At 37.3% G+C, this 23,831-nt stretch overlaps 1 protein-coding gene across 13 annotated transcripts in view; it reads right to left on the bottom strand.

Annotated features, from left to right (window-relative positions):
- Window positions 1-23,831, bottom strand: part of RALGAPA2 (Ral GTPase activating protein catalytic subunit alpha 2) — a 306,764-nt gene that overhangs the window by 231,840 nt on the left and 51,093 nt on the right. For 12 of the 13 annotated variants that reach the window (XR_012158341.2, XR_013635627.1, XR_013635626.1 and 9 more), the window contains exons 7-14: window positions 22,705-22,820; window positions 18,466-18,604; window positions 16,071-16,270; window positions 14,016-14,240; window positions 8,653-8,820; window positions 7,542-7,679; window positions 3,697-3,845; window positions 216-327 (exon numbers count right to left, since the gene is read on the bottom strand). Coding sequence is in view for 8 of the 13 variants with exons in the window: in XM_073339776.2 (XP_073195877.1) it covers window positions 216-327; window positions 3,697-3,845; window positions 7,542-7,679; window positions 8,653-8,820; window positions 14,016-14,240; window positions 16,071-16,270; window positions 18,466-18,604; window positions 22,705-22,820 (1,247 nt within the window). In the remaining 5 variants the exon portion in view is untranslated. The remainder of the gene's footprint in view (window positions 1-215; window positions 328-3,696; window positions 3,846-7,541; window positions 7,680-8,652; window positions 8,821-14,015; window positions 14,241-16,070; window positions 16,271-18,465; window positions 18,605-22,704; window positions 22,821-23,831) is intronic. The other variant, XM_073339773.2, reaches the window with a different exon arrangement.

Raw genomic sequence — 23,831 nt, forward strand, 5'->3', positions numbered from 1 at the left:
GGTTACAGATAGTATTTTTTTGTAATACAGTGCAATATTTAAATAAAACCATACCTTTTTGAATGGCATAAAATTATCTCATAAAAAACCCACTTCTTATATGAAATAAGCTGTCATTGAAATTTACTTTCCATTCTTTCAAAAACACTTAAAAAGAACAAAAATAGCACTCAATTTCAGTTTTACATTTTCTTATCAAAAAGAAAGGCACTTACCCTGAAAAGTAATCCTGCCAAGCTTTGAGCAAACATGTCCTTTACTTGGTTATCCTTTGGCTTCTGCATGACACCTTCTGTTATTCGCAGGAGTATTTGTAACATCTGTTCCCTGGTACCAAAATAAAACCTCACATTTCAATTACAAGTTTTATTAATCTTACTTGTTCAGTTTCCAGATATGAAAACCACTCTTAATTCACTGATAGTCTCACAAACTGAAAAAGTGACAATACTCAAAACACTTCGAAAGTCACCTTTAAGACAACTTTAACTGTCTGTGGAGACTTATGTTGAAGATAATCACTTTTGGAGCACTTTGCAGAGAGGGGGGAAAAAAAACCCCTTTCATTTTAGAGGACGCCAAGTTAGGGGTGGAAGTAAAAGCCTGGTCCCCAGAGTCAAGGGCAAGAAAGTATGAAATTGCTATGAAAATCTGCCCTAATATGTCCAAGTTTAATCAATCAGTTTCCACATATTCAGGAGACTTGTTAGAAGTTCTCAGCCAAAAATCTCTGAAGATGCACCATCCCCACAAAGTGACTGAGCACTTTCCATCCTCTCACAGCTCTTAGTGCTGACCAGACTGCACATGCAGTCTGGGTCGGAGACCAGACCCGGGACCAGAGCCCTCTTTCTCAGTGACCCCCGCTGGCATTCAGGCAACGTGGAGGAGGTAGAAATCTGAGTCAAATGTTGAGGGACAAAAACTGAACTGGGGGGAAGGATGGGAGTAGATTGGGGGACAAAGAATCTGGTAAGACTGTATCATGAAAAAGCACACACATGAAGGGGCGGAATTAAGGTTGCACATTAATACTGGCATTTCCCGACTTTTGAGTGCTTGATTTCGCAATTGGCTAAGTGAAACAAGGTCTTACACTCAACTCAATGGCATTCCTACCTGTCTGCCTGTAATGCGATAACTTTTGAATGCAGAGTCTAATCAATTCCAAAATTTAAGGGAATGTTCTAGGTATCAATGGCTATAACCCTATTGATTTGATGAAAATCAGAAAAGCCAAAAGGGGGAAATGGGGACACAGCACACATGGAGCCCCTGTCATCTGGTTAGCAGAGCCAGCAGCTTCAACCACCTTTATGCATGTCTACAGATCAAAGAACCAGTTGATGACAGCCATAACACATGCCAGCACCCCCCCATTTTAGCTCTACCCATCTTCACAATACAGATTTAAACCCTGAAAGATTTCTCTCCCACACTGTAAAGAAAAGAAATAAGAATGAGGGTGAGGTGACAGAATGGTAGTACACACCGAGGGGGAAAAGGGGGCAGACTCCCTAGCGTGGGGAGCAAAAAGCCCCTCATATGTGGTGGTGTGAACTGGGAGATCATAGAATATCAGGGTTGGAAGCGATTTCAGGAGGTCATCTAGTCCAACCCCCGCTCAAAGCAGGACCAATCCCCAACTAGCCAGGCCTTTGTCAAGCCTGACCTTAAAAATATCTAAGGAAGGAGATTCCACCACCTCCCTAAGTAACGCGTTCCAGTGTTTCACCACCCTCCAAGTGAAAAAGTTTTTCCTAATATCCAACCTAAACCTCCCCCACTGCAACGTGAGACCATTACTCCTTGTTCTGTCATCAGCTACCACTGAGAACAGTCTAGATCTATCCTCTTTGGAACCTCCTTTCAGGTAGTTGAAAGCAGCTATCAAATCCCCCCTCATTCTTCTCTTCCACAGACTAAATAATCCCAGGTCCCTCAGCCTCTCCTCATAAATCATGTGTTCCAGCCCCCTAATCCTTTTTGTTGCCCTCCGCTGGACTCTTTCCAATTTTTCCACATCCTTCTTGTAGTGTGGGGCCCAAAACTGGACACAGTACTCCAGATGAGGCCTCACCAATGTCGAATAGAGGGGAACGATCACGTCCCTCGATCTGCTGGCAATGCCCCTACTTATATATCCCAAAATGCCACTGGCCATCTTGGCAACAAGGGCACACTGTTGACTCATATCCAGCTTCTCGTCCACTGTAACCCCTAGCTCCTTTTCTGCAGAACTGCTGCCGAGCCATTCGGTCCCTAGTCTGTAGCGGTGCATGGGATTCTTCCGTCCTAAGTGCAGGACTCTGCACTTGTCCTTGTTGAACCTCATCAGACTTCTTTTGGCCCAATCCTCTAATTTGTCTAGGGCCCTCTGTATCCTATCCCTACCACTCCTCCCAGTTTAGTGTCATCTGCAAACTTGCTGAGGGTGCAATCCACACCATTCTCCAGATCATTAATGAAGATATTGAACAAAACCAGCCCCAGGACCGACCCTTGCGGCACTCCACTTCATACCGGCTGCCAACTAGACATGGAGCCATTGATCACTACCCGTTGAGCTCGACAATCTAGCCAACTTTCTATCCACCTTATAGTCCATTCATACAGCCCATACTTCTTTAACTTGCTGGCAAGAATACTGTGGGAGGCCATGTCAAAAGCTTTGCTAAAGCCAAGGAACAACACGTCCACCGCTTTCCCCTCATCCACAGAGCCAGTTATCTCGTCATAGAAGGCAATTAGATTAGTCAGGCATGACTTGCCCTTGGTGAATCCATGCTGACTGTTCCTGATCACTTTCCTCTCCTCTAAGTGCTTCAGAATTGATTCCTTGACGACCTGCTCAAGGAGATGGGGAAGTCAGATACATACAGACCATTACATGTGGTGAGGGGGTAATGTGGGGCATACTGAGACCCTGACATGAGGGAGGGGTTACTACGTGTTCCAAAAATAGAGTGAGATGGGAGGGTGGTGGCATACCAGGAGCTTTTGGAGGGGAGGGGAAATGGAAGGATGCACTTGGCCTGGAGAAGCAACCAAGTGTACGATCCTCTAGTAATGTTCTTTTACCAATTTTGTGTGTGTAATGTTTTACATATATTGACAAACAAAATTAGTTCAGTTAGCATTAGAAAGACAAACATTTGTTTATTTTAAATTCCACTGATTGATTAAATGTATAGTTAGGTGTATGTGTGCGTGTGCAAACCCATGCAAACATGCACACATTTGCATGTATTTAGCGATTATAAAGCATCTGGCAGCCCTAGCTAGCCACAGAAAGTGTATAGTAAGAAGTTAAAAACTGATTTAAGAACACTTATCTGTACTAAGCATTTCAAGATTTGAATAAACTGTATTTTTAAAAGTTGAAAATGTAGTTTGAATAAGAATCAAGTTTGAGCTAAGAACAGTAAAACGGAAGGTTACATAAGCAAAAGCTTTAAACAAAAATCTCTTACATTCAGTATTTTAGGAATTTCCCCCGCAGTGGAATCATGAACTGTCTTACAAAGTAAGTACAATCTTATCATACTTTTTACAAAGGCACACAAGGAAACATTAAAAAAACTAAAATGTTATGGAAATTCCCTCATCTTTTTTCAATTATTCTGTCTTAAAATTCTAGAAGCAGTAATATTATTAATTAATTTATTCAACCTTTAAGATACGTTTAAAACTTACCATGTCTTTTTATTCATTGAAAGTTCCATTATCATGTGCCTAAAAATACTCAAAACTGCTTTGCAAGCATCAACTTGCTCCTTCAGGAGAGCAGGGACTTCAGTACATGGTTCCAATAAAAAAACATTTGCAGAGTTCGTCAAAAACACCTTGAAAACAAAGCATTTTAATTAGGAAAAAATAAGTTTACACAGTATCAAACAAGACCAACGGTAAGTTTCAAAACAAACATGTTTTCCTCTTCTAACCAAACCCTTATCTTTCCTTAAAGAAAGATATGTTATATTATCTAACACACTATTTTCTTCTCCCATACCATTTAAAAGAAGAGAGTCATGTTATATTCACTATTATAGTAAAAGTATAACATATTCTTGATCTTTTAGATGCTTGTCTTTTCCATTCTACCACATGGGGGTATTCTTCCCCTCCCAACCCATTTTCTAGCTGTACATATTTAAAGAATGGCCACTGATATTTTTGATCATTTACATTCAGCACTAGCAAAATGTACGGATTTCTGAGTAATTCCCAACTCCACAAATATAGAAATAGTGTCTGTCTGTCTAGTGTTCTAATGTCTCTAGAACTTGTGTCTGGTTCTGCAAGATAGGAACACACAGTTAATATGAATTTTTTTTAAAAGAGAGAAGACCAATCGTTCACAAGGTAACCCATGAAAATGCTCAACTCCTCTAACAATTGCTTCCTGACATCTGAGAGCACAAACAAAAGGATCTTTATCCAAGCTCTCCTTAAAAAAAAAAAAAATCTAGAATTATTGTTTACATTAATCAGAACTCCGTTTTTTCACAGGAAGAGAAGGTACACAGTGCTTTCTGGCATGTAAATGCATTCTGACCACTTTAATTGAGAGTTCTCTTTTAGGATCCAATCCAACATCTGTAAGGTTAATGAAAGGACTCCCACTGACCTTAATTTAACTTGGAGGGCCATTAACTAGGATCATTTTCTCAAAACACAGCACTCAAAGACAGAATTTTGAAACTGGAATGACCGCATATTAGCAGAAAAGGTCTTTCATCATAGACTACTTAAGCAGGTCATTTATTGCTAGGTACACAGAATGGGACCCCAGAAAGTCCCAAAGGCTAATCCAGAGTAATTAGGTTTACTGTACATTTAGCCATTTTTTTAATGGAGTTCAAAAGAAAGGAGGTGATGAAGAAACTGCATAAACCAAATTATGTTTCCCCTTGAAAAACAAAATATAGCTCCATGGGTTACAAATCTTTAGTTTGGATTAAAAACTGGGGTAAATTGCATTACTCATATATGACACAGTCTCTTTGGCGTCCCTTAGATTTTTGCAACACCTAAGAACAAACTCTCTGTTGAGCTGCTTTATTACTGGAGTGCATTTTACCTGCTCAGTTAGTCTGCTGTCATGCTCAGAATGTCACCTCCTGATCGTTGATATTGCAAGTAGATTTGTTTTTAAATTCTAGATAGCTAGCTCTGTGACCTTCCTCTGCCATATTTGTTTCTTGGCTGATCATCTTGACTTATATATACTAGTAAAATTAATGTGCTTGACTGAATTTTATGCTTTCCCTATCAAATATTTCTGCAAAGAGATAAGAAAAAAAGTTCATATTTTGACCAACAGTTACTTCCTTTCTATGGGTATTACAAGGTGCTCAGTTCATAGCTACTGCTTTTGCTGATCCTACCTGTATGATCCCTAAGATGTACAAGTGACTGAACACTGCAACCTAATGACAGCTGTGTCACTTCAGTTATCTGGTCATATATGCAGACCGAAAAGGAAGAGACTCAGATTGTTGTACCAATAAAATAAAAACCAGCAGGATCTTATTAAAGGGAAAAAGACAAAATACCACATTTATTGTGAATACAGAAAGAATCATAGTAAGCAGTTAGTTATAGCTATAACATTCCATTCAATCTCATATTTATTCACACATTCATTCATACAAACACACACACACACACACACACACAGGTTCTGCAAGGTTATCATAGTTACCAGCCTTAGAGTTGCTCATGCCAAGCCACTGGCCAGGTGGCCTGGACATGAGGAGGGAGCAGGGCCTGTCAGATGCTCATCTGATGCTCCTGGAAGTTGGTTTGCAGAATCAGACCCCAAAGTTTTCACTTTTTAGAGTCTATTTTTATAGGAATTTCTTCCTATGCCAGTCTATGGGAAATGCTTCATCATGCTGTTGCTGAATCAATCAGCAGATAGCACATTCCTGACGGCTCCAAGATGTTATCTTGTTCTTTGGTTCTCCCATTCTTGAGGCTGTTGGGTGGATTCCAGTCTGCCCACCGGGGGGGGTCCTCTGATTATTTCCACTTGACGCCTTCTTCAGCCGATGGACACTGGATTCTTAGGCTGGCACCTCCCTGATCATTCAGTTATTATCCACACCAAGCATCCATCCACATACATCCTCTATCTCTATTTTAATCACAATTGTTAATACAACAAAAGGGCGGGGAGTCTCTGGGTGCTGTTTCTGTTGTTAGAGTATTGCTTTGAGTCTCTCTCTCTGTGAATTGCTTTGAGAACAGACTCTGTCTTAGAATGTACTAACACAATTAGCAGCTTGCAAGTTTCACACATAGAGGGAGAGAAACAGTACCAAAAACCAAGAGACCTCTTAATTAGTAATACCCTGGAATTTAAACTCTGGGGAATCAAACTCATTTGTGATTTTAATACAGAACTTCTTTAATATGATCCAACAAGATCAGCGGAAGTGAGCACAGTGCAGTTGCATGCCCCCAAACAATTCAGGCTGTAGAGAGAAAGTAATAAAACTCTCTCTCAACTACTTGGCCTATATGAAAGTTATGTTCTATGCTGCTTATCATGCTAAAGACTACATAATATCCTTAAAATCACCAGGGATTCTACTGTTCATGTCCTCTGAATAATCAGTAATTATATATGTTTCCTATCCGCTGGGATGGAGAGTCCCGCTGTTTGGAATATAGTGGGAGACCAATATAAAAACAACACTTTCTGAAGGGTGGGATTTTTGGAAGTGCCAGGAAACCACCTACTATTAAGGTTGCCTGGCACTTCCCATTATAAACTGTTTTCAATTGTTAATGACTTCGTTAAAAAAGAAAAAACAACAACAACAAAAGAAAAAAACCCATCCTCTAACCATCTGGGCTGAAATTTTTCAGGCCAGATGTATTTGCCAGGCTAAATAGTTTTGGAAATTTTCAGCCAAAAATAATTCAGCCATTTTGAGAATGAGGCTAGTAAAAATTATATTATTTTGCCCACGTTAAAAGATTTTGGCAACCTTTTATTTGAAATACTCTAACACCCCCATGCTTTGGAGCAGGGACTTGAAATTTGGTAGGGAGGAGCTTTTGTGTCAGGGATCAGTCTTTTGCCATGTTTGTGAAAATTTCCTCAAATTTGGCCAAGTTATAGGCCTTTGAAAAATTGCCATTTGCACATGTTCAGTAGAGACTTGCTAGAGCTTAGCAGCTGACTTCATCCTCATTGCTATTAGTGCTGACAAGACTGAACATGCAAATAAGTAAGTTTTTTTACCCTATAAATGGCCAGTTGACTTCACGAATTTTACTTAAACTTACCCCAGAAACATTAATCTTTGAGCAAAGATTAAGTGAATATTTCAGAAAGTTATAAGCATGTGAAAATTGGCTTAGAATGGAAACTGCTTTGCAGCCTTTAGTACAGCAATTGGAAACCTTATATTAAATTTGTCATCTTTGTAAAAATGTCCCTTCTGCTGACTTCTCAAACAATTTAATGGAATAATTACAAATTTATTTTTAAATTGATAACCTAATGTTTTCTCTATATACCATACCTGTAATGCAGCCTGAGCACCAGCCTTAACGTTCTTGTCTTCGTCTTCTAGTACACATCCTCTGCTAACAGCATTAGAGAAGGAGTAAGTTCTTCCCCAACTGGAAGATCTTTTATGTCCAGAATGACCAGAGGCAAGCTTTCAAAAACACAAGTAAATTAGTAATACAGGATTATAAAAGATGGATTCCTATATAGATCATATAAAAGCTAAAAAATAATATTTTTGAACAGTCATAGGTTCTGTGCTCATTTGCATAACCATTAATTAATAGTTACTCTTATTCAGATATCTAATTTCTATAGGGTATAAGGGCAGTCCACATTACCTTAAAAATATTTAATAATGCTTTTCATAACCCATTCATAGCTGTAAAATTTCCCTTTAAATTTTTTTTAATAAATAAAAAAAATTATTAGTTGAATTTTAAGCTCTCTGTAAAACAGCCTGAGCAAAGACTGGTACTGTAAGTTTTTTTATATTCTAACTCTTGTTCCCCAAAATGCAGAAATACCCTTCACAACTCAGAATAGGGCAGATACATCTGGTTCAATATATTAAGATATGAGCACTCAAGCCACAAAGTTCAGATCTGAATCTGAACTTCCCAAAGGTCAGGGTGTCTGGATCCAGTGTTTTGGTCCAGATATTCCATAGAACTGATGGAATATCTGCAAATATAGCCGGGCCCTTAACAAGATTTTATGATGGATTTAGATAATCAAATATTTGTAATTTTAATTGTGTTATCGTATACTCATGCTAAAGTATTTCTGTCAAAAGGAAACAAACATTCATGCAAACGGGGAATATTAAACCAGTAGAATGTAACACTATTTGTTCCGCTAAGTCCATCCAAAATGGTATTTACATAGAGAGTTAAAAGAAAGATTAAAGATCAGATTTTCAAAACAGCTCAGCACCCAGAATCACCCATGGTTGAGAGCAGCTGGGTGCTCAGCACATTTCAAAATCTGGACTTAAAGAAATAAAAAGGTGCATAAGCAAATATCTATCATTAAAAAAAAACAATTTTATGAAAAAGAATTGACAAATAAGAATAATATCCATCATTCAGCTTGTACACAGTAAGTAATGATTGGTACCATACATGTTTGCAATCTGTCTCTGTATGTTCCAAGTTGGACACATTATCTTGAATATTTTCTTGTTTATCTGGTTCTTCCATGAACACAGGCTTGTCTTGCAATATCCACTTTTTATATACCTTAACCACTTTCCGTGTTGCAGATATATCAGAGGATGGCAACAAAAAAGCCTAAAATGCAAATTTAACTCAATTTACCTATCACAGAATATTGCAAATTACACAGACCAAAAGAAAATAGTTTAAAATCTACTTTTAAATCACTACTATCAAGAGCTATGATTATCACTAAGCTACATAAAAATCAACCTAAAAATACATTTGTGAGGTTCCATAATCATTGAGGTTAGCCGACTTCCATATTGCATGTGCTCAGACTGCAAGTAAAAGAATATTTTTCTTCACTGTCTCTCTGCAAACTCAACCTGGGTTCTTTTCCCATCTTGCTCAACATTATCAGTGACAGAAGTTCTGTAAACTAAATTATGCGCTTAGATACACAACCTGTAAAACCCCACTGATTTCAGATTATGTTATCAGTGTCACATGTAAAATCCCAGTAAGGCAAATGCTGTTAAAGGGGTGCCACCAAGGGCATAACCTGGAAGATGGGAAGAACAAGTGGCATTCTGTTGCTTCCTACTAAACTTTCTGAGGTCACAGAAGAACATATTTTTGCATACTTTTTATGGTCTGCAGCTGGGAGCCTCTCTGTAAGGTCCACCGTTCAAGAGCCTTGGGAGGTTAAGCTCGCAGTCTCCTAAATTTGACAGACTCATCAGCTCCTAACATCCCTAAATAGGTCTGTCAGCCCTTCACAACATTTCTAAGTATGGTCACGGGACCTGACAATCCTACTAAGACTTCAGAGGGTGAAATTCCCCCGAATAAGTGTAAGGCTCAAATGGGACCAGAGGACCATCAAAACATGTTATATATAGGGCTGTCGATTAATTGCAGTTAACTCATGCGATTAACTCAAAAAAATGAATTGCGATTAATTGCAGTTTTAATTGCACTGTTAAATAATAGATTACCAATTGAAATGTATTAAATAAATATTTTGGATGCTTTTCTACATTTTCATATACGATGTATTCTGTGTTGTAATTGACAGGTTTCAGAGTAACAGCCGTGTTAGTCTGTATTCACAAAAAGAAAAGGAGTACTTGTGGCACCTTAGAGACTAACCAATTTATTAGAGCATAAGCTTTCGTGAGCTACAGCTCACTTCCTCAGATGCATATCGTGGAAACTGCAGCAGGCTTTATATATACACAGAGAATATGAAACAATACCTACTCCCACCCCACTGTCCTGCTGGTAATAGCTTATCTAAAGTGATCATCAGGTGGGCCATTTCCAGCACAAATCCAGCACCAGCAGGAGAGTGAATTTGTGTGGGGGGGTGGAGGGTGAGAAAACCTGGATTTGTGCTGGAAATGGCCCACCTGATGATCACTTTAGATAAGCTATTACCAGCAGGACCGTGGGGTGGGAGTAGGTATTGTTTCATATTCTCTGTGTATATATAAAGCCTGCTGCAGTTTCCGCGATATGCATCTGAGGAAGTGAGCTGTAGCTCACGAAAGCTTATGCTCTAATAAATTGGTTAGTCTCTAAGGTGCCACAAGTACTCCTTTTCTTTTTGTGTTGTAATTGAAATCAAAGTGTATATTATTTTTGCTTACAAATATTTGCACTCTAAAAATGATAAACAAAAGAAATAGTATCTTTCAGTTGACCTCATTTGAGTACTTAGTGCAATCTCTTTGTCGTGAAAGTGCAACTTACAAATGTAGATTTTTTTTTGTTAAATGACTGAATTTAAAAACAAAACAATGTAAAACTTGTTTTTTTTGTACATAATTATACATTTGTAAGTTCAACTTTCATGATAAAGAGATTACACTACAGTACTCATATTAGGTGAATTGAAAAATATGATTTATTTTGGTTTTTTACAGTACAAATACTTTTAATGAAAATAAATAAGTGAGCACTGTACACTTTGTATTCTGTGTTGTAACTGAAATCAGTATATTTGAAAATGTAGAAAACATCCAAAAATATTTAAATAAATGGTATTGTTTAACAGTGAGATTAATTGCAATTATTTTTTTTAATTGCGTCATTAATTTTTTTTAATAGTTTGACAGCCCTAGTTATATACTTTCAGCCTAAACTCTACCATAACATTCATCTAAGGAAATGTCCCTTGTTTGGTAAAAAGACACTGGATAACAGGAGATCTTGAGGAACCGCATAAAGATCACTGTAGTCTGTTATGCCAATATCAAATTCCTACTTCAACATTTAGTAATCTTTAAAATTAGAGTTTAACCAACTAAAACTTTGATTCTCTGCATTCGATAGTGGTTAAAACTTCAGATTACTGAATTTATCTATCTTTCACTTCGTATTCATGCTATGTAATAACAAACAAAGTTAGAAGATTTTTTGGACTCTAACGAACATTTATTTTGTAATGTTTTATAACATTGCACACCTTGTGTGATTAACTCCTAATAGGGTAGAAACTTTTTATCTTGGCAACAGATGTGCCATTCTCCCCCCCCCCCCCCCATATTATGATGCAGGCCAAAGTCTGTTTTATAAGAGACTTACTTGTAACTATGGAATAGTTACCTACTTTTCATAAATATAGTCTGAAATGAGCGGATATAATGAATCCAGTCAATCTTTTTCCACCTGAGCTACCCGGATGGTGAGCACTGCAGTGACATCTTGCTTGGAACCTGGATATCTGTCAATATGATTCCCTCTGACCAACATGTGGTGAAGCATTAAGAGGTTAGAACGGGCCTGGGCAACTGGCAGTCCGGGGTCTGCATCCAGACCACCAAACCATTTATTTGGCCCACCCATCGACGGGGTCGCAGCCCCAGAAAAAGTTTTTTTTTTTAAAAAAAAGATTGAGCCGGGTTGTTGAGGGGCACAGTCTTTTAGTAAAACTGCTGCCTACTCATACCATTCTGCTTCACTCCACTTCTCCATCAACACAGGCTCTGACTCCACCCCACCCAGTTCCAGCTACTGCCTTCCCATTCGGTGCCTGTTTGGGAGCTGACCCCAGCCACCGTTCCACACAGTAGGTGGGGACAGAGCACATCCCTGCCAGTCGGAAGGAAGTAACTAGAGCTGAGTAGCAAGGGATGAAGCTGGAGCCTGTGCTGATGGGAAATGAAGGGGAGCCTGGAAGCAGAAGCCTATGCACCATGTCGCAATGCCATTCACTAGCCCAACCACTTCTCCATCACGCAAGCAGGAGGTGGACTCTGCCCCATAGCACCCAGCTTTGATTACTGCTGTACCATTGGCTCCCACAACCAATTTGTTTGTGGCCACATGGTGGAGCCTGTGCCCTTGGAGCAGCAGAAACTGGGAGAGGTAGAGAAAAAAAAAATTAAAGACAGAATTGTTTTCTTATTTCCATTTATTAATCCCCTGCTCTTCTGCACATGGGAAAAAAGGGTTTTAGATGCATTTAATTGGTATTTATTTATTTATTTATTTAAAGGCTGGGCTATAAGGGACTTTTATATTTAAGAATACTTCAGTTTTACACTGTTAATACGTGGTTAATTGTATGTTAACATGCTGTATTGTAGGAAATATTTTTGAGTTATGCAATATGTAGCCTGTAAACAAAAAAAAAACCATGGTCCGCCAAAAGTGCTACTTTAAAGTTAACCATTCCCGGGGTAAAAAACAGTAGGACAGTTTTAAGAAGTCCTCAGCCCTCATCAGCTAGAGGGAAGAATGCTTCAATATACATCTTCAAGGGAGGGTTCAAGAGAAGCATGAGAATTAATTTACATGGTGACCAGAAGAGATTCTCACTTCCCCTTCTTTAAAAAGAAAAGAAAAAGAAAAAAAAGACTAAAAATCTATTCTCGGTTTCAAATGCATAATCCATATGTATATTAAATAAAAGGCAAAGCAAATTTCTGTTGTGATGTTCTTTATTTCCGTAACATACAGTGAAGTTTTAAGTATTTTGAAGGTTTCAAAGTAACAGCTGTGTTAGTCTGTATTCGCAAAAAGAAAAGGAGCACTTGTGGCACCTTAGAGACTAACCAATTTATTTGAGCATGAGCTTTCGTGAGCTACAGCTCACTTCATGAAGCTCACGAAAGCTCATGCTCAAATAAATTGGTTAGTCTCTAAGGTGCCACAAGTACTCCTTTTCTTTTTAAGTATTTTGAAGGAATGCTGAATTAATTTATCATAATGCCAGAAGAGGGCAGCATAACACAGTATTCCATAAAGGATACCTAACTGTTCTTTAGTGTCAAACCACCTCCACCTTTTTTCAATATAGAAAGCATCTTCACTGCATACAGATACTTTTTCCTCTGAAATCTTTTTTTAAAAAAAGATGGCAAGTACATACCAGGGGCTAAGAGAAAACATCCAATAATGACGTTTACTGTTGTCTACATAGAAATTATGTATTTGCTTTGATCATAGCTGCAGAAGCAAGCTTCTTGCAAACTCAGCTTTGCACACACATATGCAGTAGCAGACGCTACATGCTTTTTAATTATATGCACCAGTATATGAGACATCAAAATTCATATGCAAGGCTGCATTAAATGATCTAGGAGAATGTGACAGTATTGCTATTTTGATCTGAGCAACACATTTGTATTCCTATTTGACTTTCTTATCTTCATCTATCAAATTACTAATTTATCCCGATAAAAAAGTTTGAGATTTTCAATACTGGCAAATGACAAAACGTCTTTTAATCATGTTAATTCAGCATCTTGTCATAGTATATAAATAATACAGTTTTCCTCACCTGCATCACTTTCAAGTTATCTTATTTCAGAACCCTCTTCTAAATTTATCACATAGATATACAAAATCTTAAACTTACTTTAAGTTTTCAATGGTAACCACCAGTTAGTTTATAATCAGAAAATGTGAAACAGACTCAAATTGATAAGCATAGGGGGAAAAGTGTCTCTCTGATCACACTAAGAAATGGCAGACCACAATATCCCATTTCATGGGTTTTAACTGCACATGTCCAAGCTTAAAAGCTCCATCTTTAGATAAATTATATTGTATATAATATACATGAAAGCTTCTTTAACAAATGGTGCTTTCCTGTATTTGGAACACTATAAATAATAATCATCTAAGGACTGGACTTAGAAAGGACTCCTAAATATAAGGATTTGCAGAAAGGACCATGGTCAAGTTTAGTCAGTCATTTGGTTCAACAGCATTTACAGTTTTCTTTCACATAACACTTAGCCACATAGTGCACTTATATTTGTGCTTCTGCAGTTTTTTAAGTTATACAATAGTATGTATAATCTCCTACTACTTACTTGGCGAAATACTTCATTAACAAAATTGACGTAACCTCGAGTGGACAACAGAATTCTCTGTACCATCTCATACACTGTCCGATGTTGTTCTTCAATGCTGCAAAAGCTGGAGTTACTGAGTCGCCTATCAGACAAAGTGCTGCTATTGGAATGATTTTTCTCTTGCTCTGATAGCACACTAGTTTCCAGCTCGGGGTTTTTATCTTGAGTTGTACCACCAACAGTCTAGACAGGAGAAAATGCAAGCCTAATAAAATACTTGTATAATACTGCATATAAAACATACCAAAAACCTGGGTTACTTATTATGAACTCCAGTTACCAGCAACTTTCACAAACCCATGGAATCCCAGGAGCAACTGAATACAACTTTTAATAAACTTGAGCCAAGCAAAAAATTAGTGATATAATATTTAAATGCCTAATGTGCATCCTATTCCCATATCTCAGATCTGTTGTCTGTAAGACAGGAAACCACAAGATAGGGTGAGTTGGACCACGGAGATTTAAAAGAGTTTACCAATATGGGGTACACCAGCAACCTTGATTTTCCAACATGAGGAGGAGATCTACCTTCAAAGATACTTGCTTTTTAGTCTTTAGAAAATAGATGGCACATTAGGACACAGTGCTAGGGGATGATCCTTAGGTCACTCTGCTCCATCGGAAAGAAGAGAGAAATTGGGGAGGAAAAGATGCAGGGAGGAAGAGAACAAACAGAGGAGGAGTTCCAAGTCACTTTTTTCGTTTGGAAAAAATTGTCACCCTAGTCACATTCATGAAGCATCTTGGCAAAATCGTAAATTATGGGGTTATATGCAATAGCTGCAACATTTCATAATAAAAGGGATCCAGTCATGAGAGAGAAGATGACAGAGGATGTTGTCCTTTGAAAAGAGATTCTTTAAAACTTATCTACTTAGTGGAAGAAATGTTATCTTAAATGAAAACATGTAATCCACATGCAACAATACTCAATTCACTGAAAGTATTGCCTGGGCATAGGCACTGATTAGAAAAAACTTCCTTTCTTTTTACTGTATCAGATTCCAGAAATACCTCTGAGTGAAGTTCACAAGCTACAAGGGAGAGCAGCCACATTCGGTGAAATTCAAAGTCATTAAAAAGTCAGCACTGCCAACAACTGCCACACAGTTCTTACCAATTTTGCTCTATACTTAGAAGAGGAATCTCATATCCAACTATGGGGTAACTGTTGACAAATTCTGACTTTGATGGTAAACAGTTTACCATACCTCACTGGGTTTTAAACCAAATATTTTTTTCAGTACAAGCTTTCAGACAGTTTTACTAGAGAGAAAAAGTCTCTTCCAGTTTATGTGGCTATAAGTATGTTGAACAAGGCAAGACAACTCTTCAGACAAAAATCTGGGAGACACAAATTGATTTAGAGTACTTGAGCTTCAGAGAAACAAAACAAAAAAGCCCTTCCTGTTAAATAGCTACACAAATTTCAACTTTAGACTTCTGACTTTCTATGTTTTCTTTAGAGAATCTGCAGCGAAGGCCAATTGCTTGCTATGAAACTTTTGGTGTGTGAAGCTACCAATCCTGGCCAGATTAGAATCAGTAATTTGTAAATTAAATGTCCACTCCGCAAACTGCTGGTGGATTATATTGGTACTGTTTTTCCTCATTTCCAGATGCTAAATTGTATTAAAAAAAGCTAAAAATACATTAAATACTTTCCTAGTATTTCACTGTAAACAACTGCTAAAGTTGTTGTAAAGATGTTGTGTGATTATTAAAGATGGCCAGCAAGACTCTCTCTCTCTATTGATTATACTGTATTCAGAAGGTTGCTTTTCCTCTTTAAATAAGGCAAAGGACAAACAGCTACAGAAATATTTTCCGGTACATTGCTAAAAGTGCTCCTCCAAAGACTCACTCCTCCATCAGAGGAAAGCTAATTTAAACACCATCATTCACCCACCTAAGCAGAGCATTTCCTTTTTGTTTCAGTTGTCAATATATTTTGATCATCTGCAGCTTCTCTAGCATATACATAAGGAAACAAGTAAGTTTATGACATACCTGAATGATTTTAGGCAGCATTTCTCCTCCATTTTTAGTATTCTGCTCTGAAGTTAAGTACTTCTTTTCGAGAAAGAAGGTTACAAGCCATTTAATAAAAACAACACGAGCAGCCATGAATGGGATTTTCGTGCTGTAGATGTTCTCATTATTCCGAATTGCAGTAATGTATGCTGGTTTTGGCCTCAAGTCAGGAATATCTGGCGAGATTAAACAGATAATATAATTAAATCTTTTTTTAAAAAAACAACAACAACTGCTTGGTGAAATGAATTGAACATTAGACCGAAAGCATTTTTTCTCCATGTGAACTAATAAATGTGATGCACCAGCTGTTTATACCTAATATTATTCTTATTAATATATATTTATATACTGCCATCATTTTGATTGGTGCTGGAGAGAAACAAGACAAAAAAAGCACAGCTCCTGCCCTGAAGAACTTAATCCATACCAGATAAATAGCAGACAATGCAAGCAGCGAACAAAAGAAAGGGACAGGGAAGGGAGGGACAAGAGTTTAAAGCAAGAATACGTAGAATGTAAAATTATCTTATAAATTCTGATCATTCTTATTGAGAAAAGGTAAAAGAGGGATGGAGTATATAAATCAAGAGCAGGCAAATAGTGCGAAGCCAAATGGAAGGAGTGAGGCTTGAGGAAGAAAAAAGGATGTACTAAGGCACACTAGAAAGGGGAGATCAACTCAGGTGCAAGGAGCAGTATGAGAAAAGCACAGAGAAAGTGGAGAAAAGGCAAAGTGCTCAAGGTGTGAAGAACGACCAGAGCACAGAAGAAGAACTATAAAGATCAGAGGTAAAACACAGGTGGGGCACGGTTGTGCAGAGGCTTAAAAGTGGGAATAAGTACTTTGAATGTTGTGAAAAAAAATGGAGTGAAGTTTCTCTAGGGGTGAATAACATGGTTGAAGTGGCAGTGAAGTAAAATTACTTGTGGCACCTTAAAGACTAAAATTTATTTGAGCATAAGTTTATGCTCAAATAAATTTATAGTCTCTAAGGTGCCACAAGTACTCCTGTTCTTTTTGAGGATACAGACTAACACGGCTGCTACTCTGAAACCTGAAGTAAGATTGTATTAGCTGCTAAATGCTGGATAGACTGAAGAGGAGAAGGTTCACAGTCAGGGAGGATGTTGAGGAGGAGTATTTCTACTGGTCAAGTATTAATGGCTTTGGTTCCATTCAAACACCAGCACTTGAGTTCCAATGCACCACTTAATTGATGTATTAGGAACAGCTCAAAAATAAAAGGATTTCAACATTTCTAGAGTGACGGAAGCCTTTAATCATACAAATGGATTTTTTTTTCCTGGCTCTGCAGCTCTAACCCTTACTCACAGCATGTCTGTACTCACATCTACATCTCAGCCTCCTCTGACCGTCCTACAGTGTGTCTACACTTTGAGCTGTGGGTGCAATTCCAGCTTGAGGAGACATCCTTGTGCTAACTCTCATTGAGCTAGCACACTAAAAATAGTGTGTAGTCACAGAGCTGCAAGTAGCAGGACAAGCTAGCCACCTGAGCATTTGCCTATGGTCTCTCACGGTCATGCACTCAGAGCAGCTAGCTTGTCCTGACACTGAGACACCCCCAGGCTACATTCTGTATTTAGCACACTAGCTCAATGAGAGCGAGCACAAGTATGTCTCTCAAGCTGGGAATTACCCCTAGCTCAAAGAGTAGAAATACCCTTAAGATGCCATTCTCTCTCTCCCCCGCCCTTCAAAGATGAAGAAGATAAAAATGATTTTACTTGTATCAAAACTAATGTCTGGCTTTTTGGCACCTGAACAATTCTTTCAACAACCACTCTGTATCATGTATTTTACCATATTTATGCACATTCCTTGTTAACTTAAAACATGAAGGCAATGGAAGTTTTGGGTGCTCAAGGAATGCAGGACTGGCCCCAGCCCACATGTAGGAAGTGAAGTTTAAAAAAAAACAAAAAAAAACAACACAACTTTCTGTGTTCAGTCCACTGCTCCCAGGGGGACATGAGGGATTGAATCCAGCCATGGAACTATTACAACCCATTTTTTCCTTAAAGCAACAGTAAACAACCCATGGAACTAATATCTGTGACTGCATGTGAAAGATCACGGTTTATTTTTTAAATTAATGGCACCTAATAATTTGATAAAAATGCAAAATAAATACAATTATGTTAACATAATCTGTTTCACCATATGAGAATATAAAAAGGGGAATCTAAAATAGTACTAGATAAAATATTTTTTTCTTATAAGCCATTAAAAATAACACAAATGTCACACATATGCTCATCAAATATAGTTGTAATGATAACAAAGAAACTACAGAAAGTAACCACCAAATATTTTTGCTACTTAAAAGTAAAACTCTCTACTTACCAAGGACAGGTTTGTAGAGGCTGGTTAGTTTTGTAAAAGATGGAAACAAGTGAGGAAGATAATACTTTCTAAACAAGGCGAAGAGAAACTTAAAACCAGTGTCTTGGTTCTCCTTATTCTTCCACTCTAAGCTTGCAGCCTTTGACATGGAGTCAAAAAAAAAATGTTTCAAATTAATACATATTCTATGAAAAATTTCTTCATGTTGAGGATAAATTCTGCTTTACTGAATGTGGAAGATGGAAAACAACACTTCAATAACAGATATGAAATATGAGTATTCTATTTCCAAAGCGCTACAGAGTACAATAAGAGCCTAAGAAAAAAAATGATGCATGCCAGGTCATTTAAAAAGCAAGCATACAAGAAGCTCATTAAAAGCTGACACACTTCTACGGTTATAATCCAATCACTTACATAAATGTCATAAACTAATGTCATTATATTTTGTTAAAATATTTTACTAAGATTAAACAAAGCTTCTTACCTCTAAGTAGGATTCTATGAAGCTACTAGTCTCTCCAGAGTATATTTTTCTATCATAATCAGCACAACCAACTCCTGTCATTAATGGAGTTGCATATGCACATACAAGATAACCTTAGGAAGCCTGAATCTTGAGCCATACGTATTAGCCACTGGCATTGGGAGCTGACTGCAAAATCTGATTGTTTTGGTGCTTCAGTATGTCAGCCCTGGTGAGCATCAGGTGTTGTGAGCACACATTATGTGAGCTTCCACGTACCATTATGACCAGTCCTGATCTGCAGTATCTTGGTACAGACATTGTTAAATTGTGCTAAAGACTGTGGTGATTTTTTTCACTGAAATACAGGCATGTTAAAAATAGTAAGCATGTTCCAATCACAAAACCCTACATGTGCTAGTTTCCCCTAATTATTTGTGCCATGGATTCCAACACAAGAGCAAAGAAGAATGGTGAAGGCAGACACCCCTGCAATAAGGGAAAGACAGACTTCTACTTGCTCAATCCTTCCTGTGGATTTTGATCTCTCGTATCAACTTCACACCATGTAAATACCAAACCAGTTTAATTTATTTACCATTCTTCTGAGGTACATTCTTTCAACTCGACTCAATCCCTGCCCCCATTTTTAAAGCAGCTTCAAGAACAAATAAAATTCTCAGTAACTGAAAATTTTCCTTTTTTCAAATTCCCACAAAAGTCCATCTGTACACCAAACCAGGAAATATCAAGTCTAGTCATCTTGCTAAGAATTTCATATTTTCACATCTAAAATTAAGGGATAATGATTCTTCCTTTACTTTCTATCACTGATTTGTTTGCTTCAGCCATAGTCTTATTAAATTTTCCCACTTTCATCAATAATGAACCTACATCCCAATGAAATGTTTTTAAAATTCCAAAATCACCAAAGATCCTGTAACTTGCAAGGCCCCATTCTGTAAATACTTACACATGTAAGCTCTGGGAGTGAAAGTATTGTCTGGAGTTTTTCCACTTTTACTGTCTACTGTCTGAAGTAAATTGTTGCTCCTACTTGATTATTTTAGGTTGGTGGAGTCAATTTTAATATATTAATGCCACAGCGCATTTATTGTAAGTCTAATTATTGTCAGAGTACTCAGGGATTTTGTATACATGTTCTTTTTATAATGTCAAATCTACATAAATAAAATAAAATGAACCTATTTGTGAGTAGCATCACTCAACACAATGTGTAACTTTATTCATGTGTGTAAAATTACTGTTTGCCCTGATGCTGCAAAAATTGCACAAGAATATAAATTCACTATTGCCTTTAAAATTTACTGTCCAGTGATTGCTTTCTTTGGCCATCTCAAGTCACCTGACATAGTCAGCTGTATTTCCATTAAATATTTCTTGATTGCTTCCACTTTAAGCTGTTTTTCCTACTTTCAAAAACTAAATTCAGTTAAAAAGTATGTATTTTTGCCAAAACGTTTATTTTTATTTTGCATCAGGGGTATCAGCTAACTTTTCTCTATTCTCAGTTTACATGCTATAAACTAACTGGGCCATTCTTTTGGTTCTAATTACACAATATACTGAAGCTAATTAATTTACAAAGCATCAGCTCTACTTTCTCCAGAAACCAAAAAACTGACAACAAAATTGTGGTCTGAATTCAAAGACATAAAAATTTGTTTCCCTCAAAGAAGACTCTTCAAAATACATGCAGCCTTTAGCCTCCGTTAAACATGAGGGTGTTTGTCTACTCCGTTCTTGCCTAAAGCGTGGCTTTTCCCTAAGTGTCCGCTCTGAACACTCATTCCGTACTCTGAATGGATGCTTTTCATCTCATCCATCACCATCATTAAAAAAGGTTTGTACAGCCAAACTGGGTCCTTAGGTGCACTAGTGCAACACCATTTTCTGCAAGTGTAACTGATCAGAATTTAATGCACAGTTCTGTTGATGAACCAGGATGGAACAGAATCTGCAGTGCACGCAGTGCTAAGGTATTTTGGCTTTGCAGGCCAAACAGCACTAAAAAAAACCTGTGAACATATTTTTGCACCACAGTATGTTGGAAGTTTGTATATATAAAGTGAGCAGTTCTGTTGAGTAGGAAGGTATCATTTTTACATTGTCACTTTGTACAGTAAAACTGCACTTTAAGCAAGATGACACAAACACTTAAAACCATTTACCATTTTGCTCACATAACCTTCCTAAAACATGTCTCCTATAGAAATAAAATATCAATTTTCAACTTTTTAGTTTTTCACTACCTTAGTTCTTTTTACAGGAAATATCAGAGTTCTTTAACACCTAATTTGTATATGTTTACTTGTTCTATTAGGATTGCTTTTTAATATTTCACTCCCTCATTTTACTTTAATTTTGTTTTAATCTCAATTTTTGTATTTTTAGAATACTTTCATAGTTCTTCTTTCCTACAGAAAGAGTATGTAGACACTATTGTGTCTTATCTATTTTTAATTAAAATTTTGATTTAAACCAGCCTTCACATTCTTTTACAAAAAAAAAACCCCTCAATCTCTCCACTCCTATCTCTTCTCCACTCATTCCTGGTATCTGTTTTCATCATTGTGTGTATCACTAATAAGTTATATCTATATCCCCTAGCCAATATTCTAAATGCAAACCCATACACATAAGATTATCCTGATCAAACCAAATAGTCCCATGGCCTCTCCTCCTTTCCTCACTTACCATATATTGGGGATTTAAAACACCCAGCCTGACTGACAAATAAATATGGCTGTAAAAGGCAATTTTGTAAAAGGCAATTTCATCGGCATCATCCGATGAAGTGAGCTGTAGCTCACGAAAGCTTATGCTCAAATAAATTGGTTAGTCTCTAAGGTGCCACAAGTCCTCCTTTTCTTTTTGCTTTAATATTGTGGTTCAGGCCGGAGCTCAGGCTCTGAAGTCCTATCCCAGGCTTCAGAGCCCAGGCTGCAATGTCTACACAGCTATTTTTAGCATGCTAGCATGAGACAGTGGACCCAAGCTGAGAGACTCACTCCCAGATGCAGTGTACACATACCCTTGGAGACGAGCGGTAAAATAGGAGAGAATATAGAATGAAGTCCTGTGGAGAACACTAAGTCAGAGGTGTGGCTTACTATAATGCATTTCATATACTACTTGGCCTTATCTTGATTTAACAGGATGACTTTCCTCAAAGGTTACATGAAGAGTAAATTACTTGTTAGAATTCTTTAGGATTCTGTAACATAACCGGCAACAGGGATTTGAAGAGTTATGACAATCGTTTGACTGAAATGGGTCGACCACCTCTTATCATACTAGCAATACTGATTGCTGAGAGAGGAATTATTCTATTAACAGCTTTTGAAATATGTGCAAAGTGCACCTATTGTACGAAAAGTCAAAATTAATTAAGCTTTGAAATCTGCTTCCTGATTTCAGATGCTGAAGCATAGGTGACTAGGAATTTGTGTGAAACTCTTTACCGTGTTAGAAACCTTCTTTATGGATATAAACTAAAGCTTTAAAAACACCTCACAATATAACATCATCCCTTACTTGTTTTACTTATCTGAGATAGAAATAACCAATTTCAATATAAAAGCCACAACAAAATATTTGACTTCTTTTCTTTTATAAAAAATAAGCAACTCTCTGAATGACAATAACCTCCATCTGAAAAATATTGTACAAGTAGAAAGAACGAAAATAAACTTCCACCACAGGTACGTTTCCTCACATATTAAAGAGTTTACAAAATATTCTTTTCACACCTGGATTACCATATACTTTAACAATATCTGAAGAAAATAGCAGGTTTGGTCCTCAGCAACCTTTTCACCAGAGACAGCTGGCAGAAGTGGGGTTACCTCTTCAGGATAAATCTTTGCTAAAATACAGAGAAAGATTTTTTTAAAAAAAAGATTAACATTTTAAAATAGTGGTATAAATAAATTAAATTTGTGTTGTATTCATGTTCTATAAAATATTATAGTATAAATACAGCTACTGATTGCACAAAGCCATGTTCCATTGGTCAGTTGGATTGTTTTGATATCTACCCACACCCCAAAATATATAGCTAGAAACAGCATCAGCCTTGGCCCCCAACCACCAAAACCTAACACACACATTTTTCTGTAGGAGACCAATTTCTCAAGAGAGGAATTTCTAGCCTTCACCGTAGTGACAATCCTGAAAATAATTGAGTGAGAACTGATGCAGTGATGTCTGAGTTTGCAGATAGCCTGAAACAGTAGCTCTGAGAGATGTGAACTGCTAGATTCATTTTAACACCTTGTTAACTATGAAAATTAAAGATGATAATCTGTGGCACACCGAAAATGTGAGAAAGCATAAACTGAATTTAATACTGAAATGAATAACACAAGGTCTATTATTTATACTAAGTTTTAATTTAAACCTCTGTTTTTAAAATGTATCTGCAGTTGCCACCAAATAATGAAAATTTCCACTGGCGTGCCACAGAATCGAGGGAGCTTACTACAGAATATATGAAAAGACTTGACAACACTAGACATATTAGCTCTTTACAGAGAGCAAGATTGCCAACAACTGAAAAAAGAATAGAAGGAAGGGATTAACTAACGATGGTTGGAACCACAGTCTCTTATACACCTTTGCGTCCAAATGTTCAGATCAGTGAGAGGATGTGTATGGAATCAATAGTCCCTGATATCTAACTGAAGTATATCAGTAAAGATTCTAATGTAACAATTAAGAATGGCACTGAGCTTTCCCAGAAGGTAACATTCCCACAGATGCCCCCCTCCCTTTTATACTATGCATTTTTTAAGTTTTCCTTCTCCTGTTCCTTCTCTCCCAAACCCACTGTTTTTTCTTGCCTGCTACACTTTTCCCTTTACACCCTGTGGACTCC

Source organism: Lepidochelys kempii, chromosome 3 (assembly GCF_965140285.1).
Source record: "Lepidochelys kempii isolate rLepKem1 chromosome 3, rLepKem1.hap1, whole genome shotgun sequence".
In the NCBI taxonomy this organism is placed as follows: domain Eukaryota; kingdom Metazoa; phylum Chordata; order Testudines; family Cheloniidae; genus Lepidochelys; species Lepidochelys kempii.